The sequence below is a fragment of the Bubalus kerabau genome, chromosome 6 (assembly GCF_029407905.1).
Source record: "Bubalus kerabau isolate K-KA32 ecotype Philippines breed swamp buffalo chromosome 6, PCC_UOA_SB_1v2, whole genome shotgun sequence".
NCBI classification, from domain to species: domain Eukaryota; kingdom Metazoa; phylum Chordata; class Mammalia; order Artiodactyla; family Bovidae; genus Bubalus; species Bubalus kerabau.
In genome coordinates this window covers 57,960,116-57,976,957 of record NC_073629.1, presented here as the reverse complement: position 1 = coordinate 57,976,957, position 16,842 = coordinate 57,960,116, and the positions used below count along the sequence as shown (strand labels likewise).

Sequence of the window (16,842 nt, the reverse complement as noted above, 5' to 3'; positions counted from 1 at the left end):
TCTGTTGGTGAGTTTTTAAATGCACCCCATACAATTTTTTTTCATTTTATAATATTAACCTTTTAGGTCACTGAATTCTGTAATGAAAAAAACCATAACCAAGAAGCTCCGACTCTACAAAACAAAATGTGCAATTACAGAAGCACATGGGAGGTGATCAGCAATTCTGCGGATTTTAAAAACACAACAGCTATGTTGGCACCACCCCCTCCACCTGTCTTCTCCTTGCTAAAGATCAGCGAAAGAATTGTGTGCTTAGTTCTCGATAAGTCTGGAAGCATGGCGGTGAGTTCATGGGCCCATTTTTCCTGGATGTAGGGACAGGGCAGTGATTGAATGTCTAAGAACATTCTGACTGCTACCTGCACCTGGGTTCTTCTAAAATGCATGGTGGCCTAAGTACTGTCACCTCCTGTGATCTTGACCTCAAGAGGGGCAATGAACATTATCATGAAAGAAGGATGGTAATAAGAGTTAGAAGGACCCAATCCAAGAATTTTCTTTCCCAGAAAATGGATAGTTTATTGAGGAGAACTTTTAAGTCTTTAGTAAAGCTTTTGTTGCAGGATCAGAACTGGAGATTGAAATGTGTAATTATTTCCTAATCTTACTCCCTTTACCTATTGAAAATACTTGACAGGCATGAAGAAAGAGTGAATTCAGAGCTTCCAAACTACATTCCAAATCAAAGAACAAGATCAACCAGGAGGATTCTTAACATGTTTCTCTTATTTAAACTCTCTATAGGAATGACCTCCTTATGCTCAAATACACAGACAAAAAGCATCACTATCAAGAAGATATGGCCAGATTCAGTCATTCATTCCTCCTACTACATTAAGAGAATGGTACTAGGCTTGTACTAGGCTTTAGGAATAGAGATCCATATCCTTGAAAAGTTCACAGATGAATAAAGAAAGATCTCACTCTCTTCCCCATCATGAATTAATACTTAATTATATTTCAATATTTGGCGTAGGTATCCACTTTGTCCAGGACATGAGCTGGTTTTCAAGGCTGGGCTAAGGGCACTTCTGTAGTTCTTTCACAGTGACCTGGGTGTGTGTTTAGTCACTCAGTCATGTCCGATTCTTTGTGACCCCATGAACTGTAGGCTCCTCCATCCATGGGATTTTCCAGGCAAGAATACTGGAGTGCCATTTTCTCCTCCAGGGGATCTTCTTGATCCAGGGATTGAACCCATGTCTCCTGTGTCTCATGCATTGCAGGCAAATTCTTTACCTGTTGAGTCATCAGGGTTCCCCTTATTACTATATATTATATTGAAATTACACATTTTTCTCCCACTATTCTATGAATACCTCTCGGACTTGAAACCATCTTATCTAGGAACCAGGTCTCCTAGGACTTGAAGTAGTCTTTTTCATCTTTGTGTCCTTTTGTCTAGAATATGGTTTATCACATGTAGGCATTCAATAAATAATTGTTGAAATGAATGGACTATAAATGAGCAGATGGAATGTGTCAAAAGGATGGCACATTTGAGGCAGAATAAAGCATGCTGAAGATCAGGAATAACGTATTCAACAAATGGGGGTTGATGAGTTAGTGGAAATGGCAGAGGATGATACAGCTAGCTGAAATAATCCACAGCACTACAGGGTTTCAGAAAGCACATCAGAGTGCTAGACCTCACCACATAACAATGTTTTAGGAAGAGTCCCTGGGGAGAGATGAGATTCTTAACTGGGAAAGAAGATGAGCAGTTTTCCCTAGACAGGGTGCAGGTATAGTCAAGTTTAAAGGTAAAGCAAAATGGTAGACACAACCCGCTAAGATGGGGATATATTATAGAAGAAGTTCCTCTCTGTAATTTGCTTCTAAGCAGTTCAGAGGGAAACTTGGGCATGTGTTGGGAACAGGTGCCACAGGTCAATTGGTATTGAGGGACTGGAAAAGACCAATGCATGAAAAGGTGTACACCCTAGGGTATTCACCTAGAAAATAAGGACTTGAATCCTAATGGGTTACCAGAGAACCAATTACAGTTAATCCATTAGTGGAAATGTGGTGGGGTGTGGTTAGGTGTAGAAGCAGAAATGGGCAAGGTGGAATTTAGAATAAATTTCATCTTTTGGTTAGTCAGGTGGCCAGAGGATGGAGAGATTTCATTCTCTAGTTGGAGTCCATGATGGTCTGGTTTGATATTGATATTATAGGACCTGGGGAGTAGTTTCATCTTGATACAACTGGAACAGAGGATCCCGGGAGTAATCAAGCAGTCTCTAACATTTGAGTCATCACCCCCCCAATTCCAACCCAATCTCCACCTTACTCTATACCTCTAATTTAGGTGCTTAGAAGCCAAGAATCAGCTCTAGTTAAAAACCTGTGTTCCTTAATATACTATACATATGTATTACATAAGGCTTCCCAGGTGGCTCAGTGGGTAAAGAATCCACCTGTAATGCAGGAGACCACCTGCAATACAAGAGATGCGGGTTCAGTCCCTGGGTTAGGAAGATTCCCTGGAGAAGGAAATGGTAAACCACTCCAGTATTCTTTCCTGGAGAATCCCATGGGCAGAAGAGCCTGGCAGGCTACAGTTCATGGAGTTGCAAAAGAGTCGGACACAACTTAGCAATCAAACCACCATGTATTACATAATAAACAGAACTGTATTTTTAATTTTATCAATTGAAAAAATTTGCTTTCTTTAATAACATCAATTACTATTGATAGAAAACCTTTAACAACAAAGTCTGTTCACTCATTTTATGTGATCTTCTATTACTTTCTGGTCAAAAATTACTTGTTTTTATTACCCATTTTTATTCAGGTTTCTAATCGTCTAAATCGAATGAACCAAGCGGCCCAACATTTCCTGCTGCAGACTGTCGAAAATGGATCTTGGGTGGGGATGGTGCACTTTGATAGTTCTGCCTCCATCAAAAGTAATCTAATCCAAATCATAAGCAGCAGTGAACGAAGAAAGCTCTTGGAAAGTTTACCTACAGTTGCTAGTGGAGGAACTTCCATCTGCAGTGGAATTGAATCAGGATTTCAGGTGAAAACCATACTTCAAATATACTTTGTTTATTACTAGAACATTTTTATGTTAAGTGATGCTCCTCATACTTGCTCCCTAATTTTAACATAACTAATTCTAAAAAGTAGAAAACTAATCATATAGAGAAATTCACTTGCCCATCTTTTTATTAAAAGAAATTGATGAGCAAAGTAATGGGTAAATAAATGACTATTACAGTTTCACTGTAGTATAAGCCCAATGAGGTCAGAGACTTTGTCTTATTACCATGCAGCAGTCAGTGCTCAAGGAATGTTAATTAAATAAGAGGGCTTGAGTAGCAAGAGTCATCCAATTTTAAGCAATGAAGCAAGTTATATGGTATGATTCTCCTTCAGAGCAATCCTCATTTTAGCTTCTGTTATATTCAGTTAGGGAAACTAATGTTTATCTGTCCAAGTTCCAGATGTAGCAAAAACTGTTAATCATACTTAGGGTAAGGAATACTGGTCATAACATGAGTTGTGACATCATCAGAGTACTGACTATACTACTTACTAGCCATGTGATCTAGGCACAGTCTTCAGCCTCCTTGGAAATTAGCCTTATGTATAAAATATAGGAAAATAAGAACACTTCACTTATAGGATTATTATGAGACTTAAGCAAAATAATAAATGTTTGTACTTAGGACAATAGTCATTATACTACATAGTAAACATATAATTCACATTAATTATTATTACAAATCTTATTTTTATCCAAATGGTCACCTTGAGCTCAAAATTAATATCAGTTGCATCATTTTCCTGCATAGAAAACATGTCCCTTCACAGTCCATAAGATAAAGTCTGAATTTCTCAGTGTGATGTTATTTAACAGCTTCTCATTCTATGATAAGCTTGCCCTCACCTCTCTTGCCAGCTTTTTTTTTTCAGTTCTCCCTTACCAATACTCTATGCATCAACCAATTTACAGCACACATTGTTCTCCAAGCCCCTATGTAAAATGCTTCTTTTCTGTATTTGCATGCCAAAATTCTATCCATTCTTCAAAATCCTTGCTCCTTCATGCAGCTTTTCCTGCTACTTCCAACTCTATCGAATGTCCCTGTTTTATGAATTAATGGCATTTTAGTATAGTTTTCTAACATGAAGTCTGGGTTCATACTCCAATAATCACTTACCAGATTTCTTACCCTAAGCATTCTTCACCTCACTAGCTTTTAATTACCTCATCAATAAAATTGAGTATGAATGTTAGCCTGTAGGGTTGTTCATGTTTAATTTATTCAATACATATTTATTGTAGGGAGTAACCATAATATATTTTAATTTATTAACATGTATTCATGTAAGAAGCAAATCTCACATGTTAATTTATTGGGAACAGATAATATACAGATAAATCTATCAATTTTTTTTAACTGAAGGTTGTAGAGATAGTCTTGTGAAGTGACCAAACAAATGTGATGTGGTTAAGTAAGAGGGAAAAGAGGGACAAAGCCTACTTTAGAAGAGGGGATCTATCTGAAGGGTGATGGTTAAGCTAAGATTTGAAGGATGAGAAGGAGCCAGCCATTCAGGTAGAATGAAAAGGGCAAAGTCCCTTGGGAATGAGGTGAACAAAAAACTGAATTATTTAAGAAATGACAGAAGCCAGTGACACTGGGATTTGGTAAGTAGGGGGAATGAAATGTAATTGCCAGGTAGAAAATGGCTATATTCTTCAAACCCTCAAAAAATATGATGAGGTTTGTATTTTAAACACAACAGAAGGGCTTTAAGCACAAAAGACATAATTAATTCATATTTTGGGAAGATGCCTCTGGTTACCCTATATCAAATAAAATGTAAGGATTAAGACTGGTAGTAGAGTAGTAATCTAGGGACAGGTTGAGAGTTTGGAGTTGGATTAAATTACAAAATGTGTAAAACACATTTAACTCACAGCAAATTTCAGTAAATGGTAGCAGTTTAATATTATAGTTTCTCTTTATTGATTATATTAGTTTTGCCTTTGCCAATCATCTCTATGTTTCCCCAGTCTCTCACCCAACTCCCAATAAATATCTTTAAATGTAATTATTTCCATGAATACAAAATCCATGTAGTTCCTGCTGAATCCCCATCAGTCAGTACAGTGAATAACACACTGCAAGTGTTCAGTGAATAAAATAATACAAGGGAGACATGAAGGACAGAGAACTCTGCTTCATCTTTAAATCTTCATTTGTTCCCGAATGTGTAGGGGGGGGTGTGATGGGGATGCTGTATAAATGCTATAATTCATGAAAACATTTCCTAAATTTTAATTTAGTTCTAGTATACATTGAGCCATATTTCACATATATTAAAAATATACATTCAGAAAACTAAGATCATGGCATCTGGTCCCATCGCTGCATGGCAAATAGATAGGGGAACAATGGAAAGAGTGAGAGACTTTATTTGGGGGGGCTCCAAAATAACTGCAAGTTGGACTGTGAAGAAAGCTGAGCACTGAAGAATTGATGCTTTTAAACTGTGGTGTTGGAGAAGACTCTTGAGTCCCTTGGACTGCAAGGAGACCCAACCAGTCCATTCTAAAGGAGATCAGCCCTGGGTGTTCTTTGGAAGGAATGATGCTAAAGCTGAAACTCCAGTACTTTGGCCATCTCATGCGAAGAGTTGACTCATTGGAAAAGACTCTGATGCTGGGAGAGATTGGAGGCGGGAGGAGAAGAGGACGACAGAGGATGAGATGGCTGGATGGCATCACCGACTCGATGGACGTGAGTTTGAGTGATCTCCAGGAGTTGGTGATGGACAGGGAGGCCTGGTGTGCTGCGATTCATGGGGTCACAAAGAGTTGGACATGACTGAGCGACTGAACTGAACTGACTGAACTGAAAATCACTGCAGATGGTGACTACAGCCATGAAATTAGAAGACACTTGCTCCTTCAAAGAAAAGCTATAACCAACCTAGACAGCATATTAAAAAGCAGAGACATTACTTTCCCAAAGAAGGTCCATCTAGTCAAAGCTATGGTTTTCCAGTAGTCATGTATGGATGGGATAGTTGGACTATAAAGTTGAGCACTGAAGAATTGATGCTTTGAAGTCCCTTGGACTGCAAGAAGATGAAACCAGTCAATCCTAAAAGAAATCTGTCCTGAATATTAATTGGAAGAACTGATGCTGATGCTGAAGCTCTAACACTTAGGCCCCCTGATGTGAAGAACTGAAAAGACCCTGATGCTGGGAAAGATTGAAGGCGGGAGGAGAAGTGGTCTACAGAGGATGAGATGGTTGGATGATATCACCGACTCGATGGACATGAATTGAGCAAGCTCCGAGAGTTAATGATGGACAGGGAAGCCTGGTATGCTGTAGTCCATGGGGTCACAAAGAGTCTGACACAACTGAGCGACTGAACTGACTGAACTGAAAATTATATATAACCGTCATTCTTTGCCTCAACACCTGCAAAAATTGAAACAAGACTGGTCACATTGTATCCTGACACCAGCATTAGTAAGAATTTTTACATTGTAAACCCTTCTTTGTAAACATATACACATCTCCACTACAAGTTCAGGAAAGCCACTGATAGCCTATCATTTTTTTTCCTCTTGGACTGGACTCGGTTTCTCAAAATGATGTATCAAGAAGCCACTTCCAATAAAGCTGTCAAAGAAGATGAAATACAGTTGCCTTCCTGGGATAAATTCTCTTTATCCTTTCTTATGGGTGCCTAGATTCAAAACTCTGTGTTTCAAACTGTTTAGCTTTATAGGAAATGGTTCAAATCATAAATAGGACGCATTCTCAGTAAGTCATATATTCTCCTAGCACCATTAATATGCTTAGTTATGTGCTTGTGACTATTAGAGATTAATTAAAAATTATATAACAAGATTTTTAACCTGTGTAGAACTTTCCATATCTTTTGTTTATTAGCATACTGAGGATACCCTAATTTGGAACCAACAGCGTCTTTAAAAATGTTGAGGTGAACTCTTAATGCATCTAGCTGCATACAGAACCAAAGAAGCAGAAAAATATTTAATGCCATTATATGCTTGGTGTCTGATTTTCCTGAGTGCCACAGAATGTGATATCATAGTCATTGAACTCAAGTAGGATTTTCCATACCCCTACTCCCACATAACTTCATCTGAGCAAATATTTCCTACAGTGGGTGGAGAGAAAATAAAAAGTCCTGTTTAAATTCCCCTAGCATTGTGATTACAGATCCTTTGATTTAAAAATGAAGCTGTCTCCTCTTTTCTGCACACTATTTTCTATGTCCATTTTATCCTAATCTCTCCCAGGCCTAGTTGACCTAAGATCACCTGTAATAATGCTCTGATTATATTTGTAGGCAATTAGAAACGCTGGCTTCCAAATAGATGGATCTGAAATAGTGCTGCTGACGGACGGGGAGGACAGCACTGCAAAGTCTTGTATTGAGAAAGTGGAACAAAGTGGAGCCATCATTCATTTTATTGCTCTTGGACCAGATGCTGCTGAAGCAGTCAAAGAGATGAGCACTGCAACAGGTAAAATATGACATACATCCTTTGATAGCAATATATAAATGTAGAGGCTGACAATTCAACAAGTTCTCTTAAGCTCCTACTCTGCAGGTGCTTTGCCAGGAGCTCGGGATCAGAGTTAAACCAGAAATGATCTCAAGGTGCCAACAGTCCCGAGAGACAAAAAACACTGCTAATCAGAAAAGCATAGTCGGATAACACTCCTCCATGACAAGAGACATACATAGGTGTCAAACACCATGTGAGCAGATGGAGTCATTGATTCTCTCAGCTTTGAATAGAGTCAGGGAAACAAGGCATGAGAGATGAGGAGCTAGACATTTATCAATTTGTTTGCTTTCTCTGGAAGAAAAAAGAATGACAGAGAATATAAAGCATGTTGGGGTGACAATGCAAGCCACATTGAAAAATAGTGAGAAATACATGAGACTAGAGAATAGACTGGAAGTTAAGGGGTGGGTTTAACAGAAGCTCAGGCTATAAATATAGTAATAACAAGGTTTCTAGATCAAATGTAAAATAACTACTATCTTACAGACAGAGACATGTGAAGAAAATGGACTACATGTGTTCAGTGCCTTCTTAAACATAGTAGAGAATACATAATTTATAACATTATAAAAATCAATTATTGTATTGAATTGACCTCTAATGTTATCATACAAACACTTGCTTTTTAATGCTTAATTGTACAAACTCCCATCATTTTGAAGTAATTTTATAGCCATTGTAAAGTATTTCTGTCCTAAATATCCCTCCAAAAATATTGTTTTTAAACTTGTCTCTATTGCTTATCATTTTTTTATCTGCTCATTGCCAAATTTTGTCAGAATGCTTCAATATGAAATCTCTTTGCTTCAATATGAAATCTCTTTAACCTTTCTGATTCTGACCCACTCTGGCAGGAAAACTTGAAAGCTGATATGGTTAGAACTGTATCTTAAATAATCATTAAAGTGAATAATTCTCCTAAAGGTTATGTGATCCTGTGAGCTTTAGTTCATGAAATTATAACATCACCTTTCACATTCTTTAGTTAGTTGATGCATTTAAACCAGAAAGATTTCTATTAGTGGAGTTTAAAGGTAGCTTACCTCCCAGTTATGACATTTTTAAGGTAACATTTCAGAGATAATCTTTATACCTACCTGATTTGGGTTTATTTTTATAATACATACTGAAACTATGGTTTTGTTTACCCTGACATTGCCTTAATCACTAAAATGTGAAAAGCACTTATTTTCTGAAAAGCAACCTAGTTAATGTATTTATATTTTAGGAGGAAAATATATTTATGCTTCAGATGAAGGCCAGAACAACGGCCTTATTGATGCTTTTGCAGCCCTTGCATCAGGGAACATCGATGCCTCCCAGCAATCTCTTCAGGTCAGAGTTCCTAGTCCTTGAGTGTTTATGTTTGAATTTAGACCTAACCAAGAAAAATCATCTGGTTGTTACAAGTTTTGAGTTCTATATCATCACCAGGTGGCTCAGTGGTAAATAATCTGCCTGCCAATTTAGGAGATGCTGGGTGGATCCCTGGGTGGGGAAGATCCCCTGGAGGAGGAAATGGCAATCCATTCCAGTATTCTTATCTGGAGAATTCCATGGACTAGGAGCCTGTAGGGCTATAGTCCATGGGGTCACAAAGAGTCAGAAACAACTGAGTGACTGAGCACCTTATTTTAAGTCAAGAAAAATGGTAAACAGAGGGCAATACACACACATACACACACAGAACTAATTTTCTGAGAGGTAGTTTAGCACTTCAGTGCTAAATCCTAGAGTAGGTGCTCACCAAGACAGCTGGGAAGATAATAACAGGGCCATATCTCCAGCTGTAAATCCTACTGTTCTGCTGTAATGCTTTTATTATACCCTGTTCTCTCCTCAGTAGCTATATTTCCACACTTTCTGACTGACAACTGTCATCCCAATTAGCTTTCAAAGAGATTGCAAGCCTAAAGTGGTATGCCATATTTAAGTTTGTTCTCAAGACAGAAATTTTAAAATATGTAAAACAGAAGAAAAGCATAAAATTACTCTCTTCTACAGTTATTGATTTTTTATATATTTAAACAGCTTGAAAGTAAGGGATTAAAACTCAACAGTAATGACTGGATGAATGGCACTGTAATAATTGATAGCACTGTGGGAAAGGACACGTTCTTTCTCATCACATGGAAACAACAACTTCCCTCTATTTACCTCTTTGATCCCAATGGAATATCAATGGGGACTTTCATAGTGGATTCAGCTTCCAAAATGGCCTATCTCAGTATTAAAGGAGCTACAAAGGTAAGCAATTAATTTTTAGACCTCCTCGCAAATTTTACAGGTGAAAATACATAATTTGATATCATAAATATGGATGCCAATACATCATTTCAAAATTAAGATAAAGTAGAATGTACTTGATATGACTGTATGGTCCTGAAAATTTTGGTGACAGAGGGGAAAAAAAAAGAACTTAAGCATTAGAAGAAAGGAAGAGAAAGGAAAAAATTAAGATGGCTAAGGATAACTTTGAGGGGACAATGTAGTAAGTCTGTGCAGCTTGCTGTGTAGATAGCTACAAAGCTATTTCTTATACCAGATCATAGGGGAGCTTCCCTGATAACTCAGTTGATAAAGAATATGACTACAATGCAGGAGACCCCAGTTTGATTCCTGGCTCAGGAAGATCTGCTGGAGAAGGCATAGGCTACCCACTCCAATGTTCTTAGTCTTCTCTTGTGGCTCAACTGGTAAAGAATCTGCCTGCAATGCAGGAGACCTGGGTTCGATCCCTGGGTTGGGAAGATTCCCTAGAGAAGGGAAAGGCTACCCACTCCAATATTGTGGCCTAGAGAATTCCACGGACTATTGTCCATGGGGTCGCAAAGAGTCGGACATGACTGAGCGACTTTCACTTTCATTTTTCACCAGGTTATAGAGTCTGTAGACTCTGAGATCTAAGGATAAGTCCAAGATCAAGGCAAACTTTCCAAAACTTATTTTAACCAGTGGAGATTTCATAAACTTTGGATACCAGGCATGATAATAGGATATTCTTTCCAAACTACCTCAACTCTTACCTCTTTACCCTCAAAACTCTTAAAGCTCTATAAACTCAATGTTTATTCAGTAACATACTTAATAGTTTAGAGTTAGATAGTGTGAAAACAGAAAATAGCTTGCTGTTGGATACTTATTCCAATTTTATTGAATTTTTAGGTGGGTGTGTGGACTTACAATATTCAAGCAAAAGCAAGCTCAGAAACATTGACTATAACAGTAAATTCTCGGGCAGCAAACTCTTCTGTGCCTCCAATCACAGTGAATGCTAAAATGAATAAAGATACAAACAGCTATCCCAGCCCACTGATTGTTTATGCAGAAATTCTACAAGGGTATTTACCCATTCTTGGAGCCAACGTGACTGCTTTCATTGAATCGAAATTTGGAGAAACAGAAGTTTTGGAACTTTTGGATAATGGTGCAGGTAAATCACAGGTTTCTCTGAACAAGTCTAAATTTTCATAACTCAGGATATGTTATGAGTCCCTGAGGAAGTGTGGGGCTGAGGGACAGGCATCAGAAAATTGATGCAGTTTGTGGATGAACAACTGGACCAGGGTGAAATTCTATCCAGGTAACAACTCCAAAGTGATTTACAAGTGTCTTACACATGGTAGAGCACTCAACTTTATTTACTGTCATTACTGTTCTTTCTTTCATTTAGACAACCAATGTCTTCCAATAGATAGGAAAGTATCATTGCTGAGATTGAGGACAGCATCAAGAATTCTGAATAAGTGTTTCTTAGGGGTATATAACCAAGAAAGTCTGGCCAGAGACAGTGAAACACAAGTAGTAGTATGGAATGAAGCAGTACAATTTGGGTCCCTGGCAGGGAGGGGATGCCAGCCGTGAGAAATTCCCAACAGCTGGATAAAAAGTTCACATATAATCTTGGGGACTGAGACCAAAGGAAGCTTGATCTGCCATCAGAGAGAAGGGGACATCACTGGGTCATCATCAGATACCAGATCTGACTGGGAGGTATCAAAATAGAGTGTTGACCACTCTCTATCTCCTTGGTCTGTATGGGTGAGTGGTACTGTACTTTAAAACCTTTTCCCAACTCTGAATTATTCTGGGAACTAACACTTCTTTAGAGAGGTCATTTAGTAAAGAAATTACTATCTCAGTAAACGTCTAAGTTGTCAGAATTTTCAATTAGTTTCTTTTCAATGTAGTTAAATCAGCCAGCTTATAACCTATCATCAACTAGAGTTGGCCCTGTGAGAAGTTTAGAAGGCAAAAGTCTTTGGTTTATCAGTGCCTTTATCTAATATGACAATATTTTCTTAAATTATCCCATGACTCTCTTTCTCCCAACCCCTTCCATGCTACGTTAAAACTCCTGTATCTTGTTTCATTTCTCAAGGAGAAATAAAATTTCTCAAATAAAACTCAAATAATTTGGGACACCTTTACCCAAGAAAGCATAGGTGCTTAAGAATGACTTTACCTAAGAAAGCATTGGTAATTAACAATGACTTGGAGCAGGGGTTCTCAGATTTTAACTCCTTGAAGCGAAACTCCTGAAGAGCTTGTTTTGTAACACAGAATGGGAACGCCGGAAAAAGTTTCGTTCCTTATATGACCCAGAGAAACACAGATGCTGTTGGTCTAAGGATTTCATTTTAAGAATCTCTCTCAGAGTCTTAACCCTCCTGAGAAATGTGTTTGCAAGTTAACAAAACTCTCTAGTACTGGTGATATGAAGAAATCTCCTTATGATACAGTATTCCTGAGCTCTCCTAAACGTTTATTCTAAAAACAGATGGAGTTTTCCACTGTTAGACCAGAAAATTAATCGATCATAGTGTAAGAGGTTAGGATTAAAATGAAAAATGAGACATTGAAGATAAGTTAAAATAAGTAATTTGTAGGTGATAGCAATGAGAATTAAATCTTATGCAAAGATAATATTTCTTTAGTGGGCATCCTTTGATTTGGAGAGAGAGAGACAACATAATTGGCTTAAAGCATGAGCTGCAAACAGACTATCTAGCTGAGAAATGGTAAGAAGAATGCTATAATAATCTGTATATGAGTTCATAAGATGAAGGCATTAAGTACACATGCATAGGTATCAATATATATACCAGTATGTCTATGTAATAATATATTATTACAAATAGAAAGGGAAAAAATGGAAGCAGTGAAAGATTTTATTTTCTTGGTCTCCAAAATCACTGCAGTGATAGCAGCCATGAAATTAAAAGACTCTTGCTTCTTGGAAGAAAAGCTATGACAAACCTAGATAGCATAATAAAAAGCAGAGACATCACTTTTCTGACAAATGTCTGAATAGTCAAAGCTATGGTTTTTCCAGTAGTCATGTACAGATGTAAAAGTTGGACCATAAAGAAGGCTGAGCGCCAAAGAATTGATGCTTTTGCACTGTGGTGCTGGAGAAGACTCTTGAGAGGATATTAAACCATTCAATCCTAAAGGAAATAAGCCCTGGATATTCATTGGAAGGACTGTTGCTGAAGCTCTAATACTTTGGTCACGTGATGCAAAGAGCTGATTCATTGGAAAAGACCCTGATGCTAGGAAAGACTGAAGGCAAAAGGAGAAGAGGGCTGAGGATTAGATGGTTAGATAGCACCATTGACTCAATGGACATGAATTTCAGCAAACTCTGGGAGATAATGGGGGCAAGAGGAGAAGGGGTCAACAGAGGATGAGATGGCTGGATGGCATCACTGACTCGATGGACGTGAGTCTGAGTGAACTCCGGGAGTTGGTGATGGACAGGGAGGCCTGGCATGCTGCGATTCATGGGGTCGCAAAGAGTTGGACACGACTGAGAGACTGATCTGATCTGATCTGGGAGATAGCAGAGGACAAGGAAGCTTGGCGTGCTTCAGTTCATGGGGTCACAAAAAGTCAGACACAATTTAGTGACTGAAAACAATCACGACAAAAATAATACACACACACACACACACACACAGGCTTCCCAGATGACACCAGTGGTAAAAAGGCCACCTGCCAATGCAGGAGACATAAGAGGCTCAGGTTTGATTCCTGGATCAGGAAGATCTCCTGGAGGAGGGCATGGCAACCCACTCCAGTATTCTTTCCTGAAGAATCCCACAGACAGAGGACATTGGTGGGCTAGAGTCTGCAGGGTTGCAGAGTCTGACAGGACTGAAGCGACTTAGTATGCATATGCATATGTACACACACAAACACAGTACCACAAGGATATACATCCAACAAGATACTGGTTGGCAGAGCAAAATGGAAATATTCCCCAAGGGGTCAATCACAAAATAGGGAGATCAATAAAAGCAATATGCTTATAAAGCCCATATGCTTGACTTAGAAAATACTTAAGTTTTAATTTTTCTTTACCTTAGTAATTTATTCCTTCACTTCCATAACAAGGTGCTGATTCTTTCAAGAATGATGGAGTGTACTCTAGATACTTTACAACTTATAAAGAAAATGGCCCATATAACTTAAAAGTACGGGCTCATGGAGGAGAAAACACTGTCACATGGAACTTAAGGCATCCACTGAATAGAGCTGCATACATACCAGGCTGGGTAGTAGATGGTGAGTACTTCATAATATCTGAAGTCAATGGTGGCTTGAATAATTGTGAGTTGGTATGATTAAGGCTACAAATATTTTATAACTTCAGAGTATAGCTTCTCCCATTTCTGGAATGAATTCTCAGTCATATGACAGTTTGCCTCCAAATTAACCTAAGCTTTGGTACAGTGTCTTTGGTATAGACATTTCAATGAAAGCCAGCCATTATTACATTTGTTTGGAGCAAATGACCTATATCAACAAAAATTTGCCACATTTTCAGCTCAGGATGAAGTAAAGAGGCTAATATGTTATGTACTTAACTAGAAACCAATGGTAGAATTTATCCACCTGATTACATATACCTTTATTTGCAAAGTTTTTATTTAGTCAAAGGGAAAAATGTGTAGAGAAAAGCAATGAAAAATATTAAGAATGCATTTTTATTGGCTTTCCTTTGTTTTGTCCCTTATGTCACCCTTATACGGGCTTTCTGTTGCAATACAATCTGAATATTATTCATTAGCACTTGCAACAGGGAGGAAGTGTGAAACCTGACACAAGTGACTGAAAGGGAACCAGTATAAATTCCCCCAGATTTATTCCCATCTTAAAGGTAATTTAAGAAATAAACCAACTCCTTTATTTTTAAAGCATATATTAACTATATAGCAATATTCCCATTCAGGACAGTCTTAATTCCAAAGCAATTTATTATCCAGTTCTACCCTACAATACTCTGGTCAGGATGCTAAAGCAAGAATTCTTCTACCAACTGAATCCTTATGATCTTGTCACCAAAACTAATAAAATGAAACTGTGAATATGGGAAAAAAAAAAAGGAGGGGGAAATTTAGGATAAAAAAATACAATTCATTGAGTTCTGAAAATATTAGTGTAGATTTGTCCATTAAATACCAGGAATTTGTAATGCAGGCAACATTGAAGGGAATCCACCAAGACCAGAAAATGATGAGGACTCTCAGACAAACGTGGAGAGTTTCACCCGAATAGCAACAGGAGGTGCATTTGTGGTTTCCAATGTTCCACAGTCTCCCTCATTCCTTGACCTCTTCCCGCCAAGTCAAATCACAGATCTTGAAGCCACATCACATAAGGATGAGATCAATCTAACATGGACAGCACCAGGAGATGATTTTGATGTTGGAAAAGGTAAGGACTATGTGTCATGCACTGTTGATTAAGTGAAAGTTGCTTGTTGCAAAAGCAAGTGTCTAAGGGTGTGTGAGAGGAAAATAATTTATAATTAATAGCTCAGCAAAGTATTAATTTTATAATCTTGTGTTATGAATCATCATGTGGCACATTATAACCTGCCATGTATCATTTGCAGAGTTTAAAAATCAGAATTCAGCTTTTATGGAAAAATAAATAAGGCTCTGGATGTGAGCATAACTTTGGCATGACTAACAGCATTTTGGAGGAGAATGAAAAAAGATTTCATATAATATGCTCTAGTTTCTAAACTACATATAACTTTTTTTCTTAGTTCAAGAGTATATCATAAGAATAAGTGAAAGCATCCTGGATCTAAGGGATAATTTTGATGATGCTCTGCAAGTAAACACTACTGCTCTGTTACCAAAAGAGGCCAACTCCAAGGAAACCTTCACATTCAAACCAGGAAATATCTCAGAAGGAAATGAAACCCACATATTCATTGCCGTTCAAAGTGTGGATAAAAGCAATTTGGCATCAAAAGTATCCAACATTGTGCAAGTAGCTTTGTTTGTTCAAGAAGATTACATTCCTGATGAAATTCATCCAGATACTAGTCCTGATAAAAATCCTCCTAAGTCCGGACTCAGCATTTCTATCTTGGTGTTGTTAGTGGCTGGCTCTGTGGTAATTGTTAGTCTGATTTTAAGCATCACCATTTGTATCTTAAACAAGAAAAGAAATCCTAGAAGACCTAGAACAGGGTTTTAAGAATATATCAACAACAAAATTAAAGGATGTTTCAGAATTTTTAAATTTATCATGTGTGAAAATAATTTTAAGAGTTTTACAAGGAACCCTTTGACTAAATATAAACATGAAGAGATATTTGAAAAATTATAAATCAATATTAAATTAAACAATTTGTATTTATTAATTTATCAAAAGGTTATAAAGATCTTTTCATATTCATACCTGGTTACATATTATCTGACACAAAAGTTCTCTATAAAAATTCAAATTTCATCAAGAAGTTAAAACTGTCTATTGGAGTGGTCAAAATACAAATGTAAGAAGGCAAATAAACAATATTTTCGAGAAATGAATTTGTTCTCAGTATTTTTTAGTATAAATTGATTTTATTGTATTCACTGAAGGTCTTTGATTATACACTTGTATCAGTTCAGTTGCTCAGTTGTGTCCGACTCTTTGCGACCCCATGGACTGCAGCACGCCAGGCCTCCTTGTCCATCACCAACTTCTGGCTTTTACTCAAACACAGGTCCATTCAATCGGTGATGCCATCCAACCATCTCATCCTCTGTTGTCCCCTTCTCCTCCTGCCTTCAATCTTTCCCAGCATCAGGGTCTTTTCAAATGAATTAGTCTTTCCCATCAGTGGCCAAAGTACTGGAGTTTCAGCATCAGTCCTTCCAATGAATATTCAGGACTGATTTCCTTTAGGATGGACTGGTTGGATCTCCTTGCAGTCCAAGGGACTCTCAAGAGTCTTCTCCAACAATATATACAAT

The 16,842-nt window shown here is 37.7% G+C and overlaps 1 protein-coding gene across 1 annotated transcript in view; it reads left to right on the top strand.

The window, feature by feature from the left end:
- The window catches only part of CLCA4 (chloride channel accessory 4), a 30,349-nt gene extending 14,268 nt beyond the window's left edge, over nucleotides 1-16,081 (top strand). Inside the window, exons 6-14 of the mRNA XM_055586907.1 lie at nucleotides 67-285; nucleotides 2,801-3,028; nucleotides 7,357-7,534; nucleotides 8,811-8,917; nucleotides 9,614-9,829; nucleotides 10,748-11,015; nucleotides 13,982-14,152; nucleotides 15,068-15,304; nucleotides 15,642-16,081. Of these exons, the coding sequence (XP_055442882.1) occupies nucleotides 67-285; nucleotides 2,801-3,028; nucleotides 7,357-7,534; nucleotides 8,811-8,917; nucleotides 9,614-9,829; nucleotides 10,748-11,015; nucleotides 13,982-14,152; nucleotides 15,068-15,304; nucleotides 15,642-16,081 (2,064 nt within the window). The remainder of the gene's footprint in view (nucleotides 1-66; nucleotides 286-2,800; nucleotides 3,029-7,356; nucleotides 7,535-8,810; nucleotides 8,918-9,613; nucleotides 9,830-10,747; nucleotides 11,016-13,981; nucleotides 14,153-15,067; nucleotides 15,305-15,641) is intronic.
- Nucleotides 16,082-16,842: the final 761 nt, after the last annotated feature.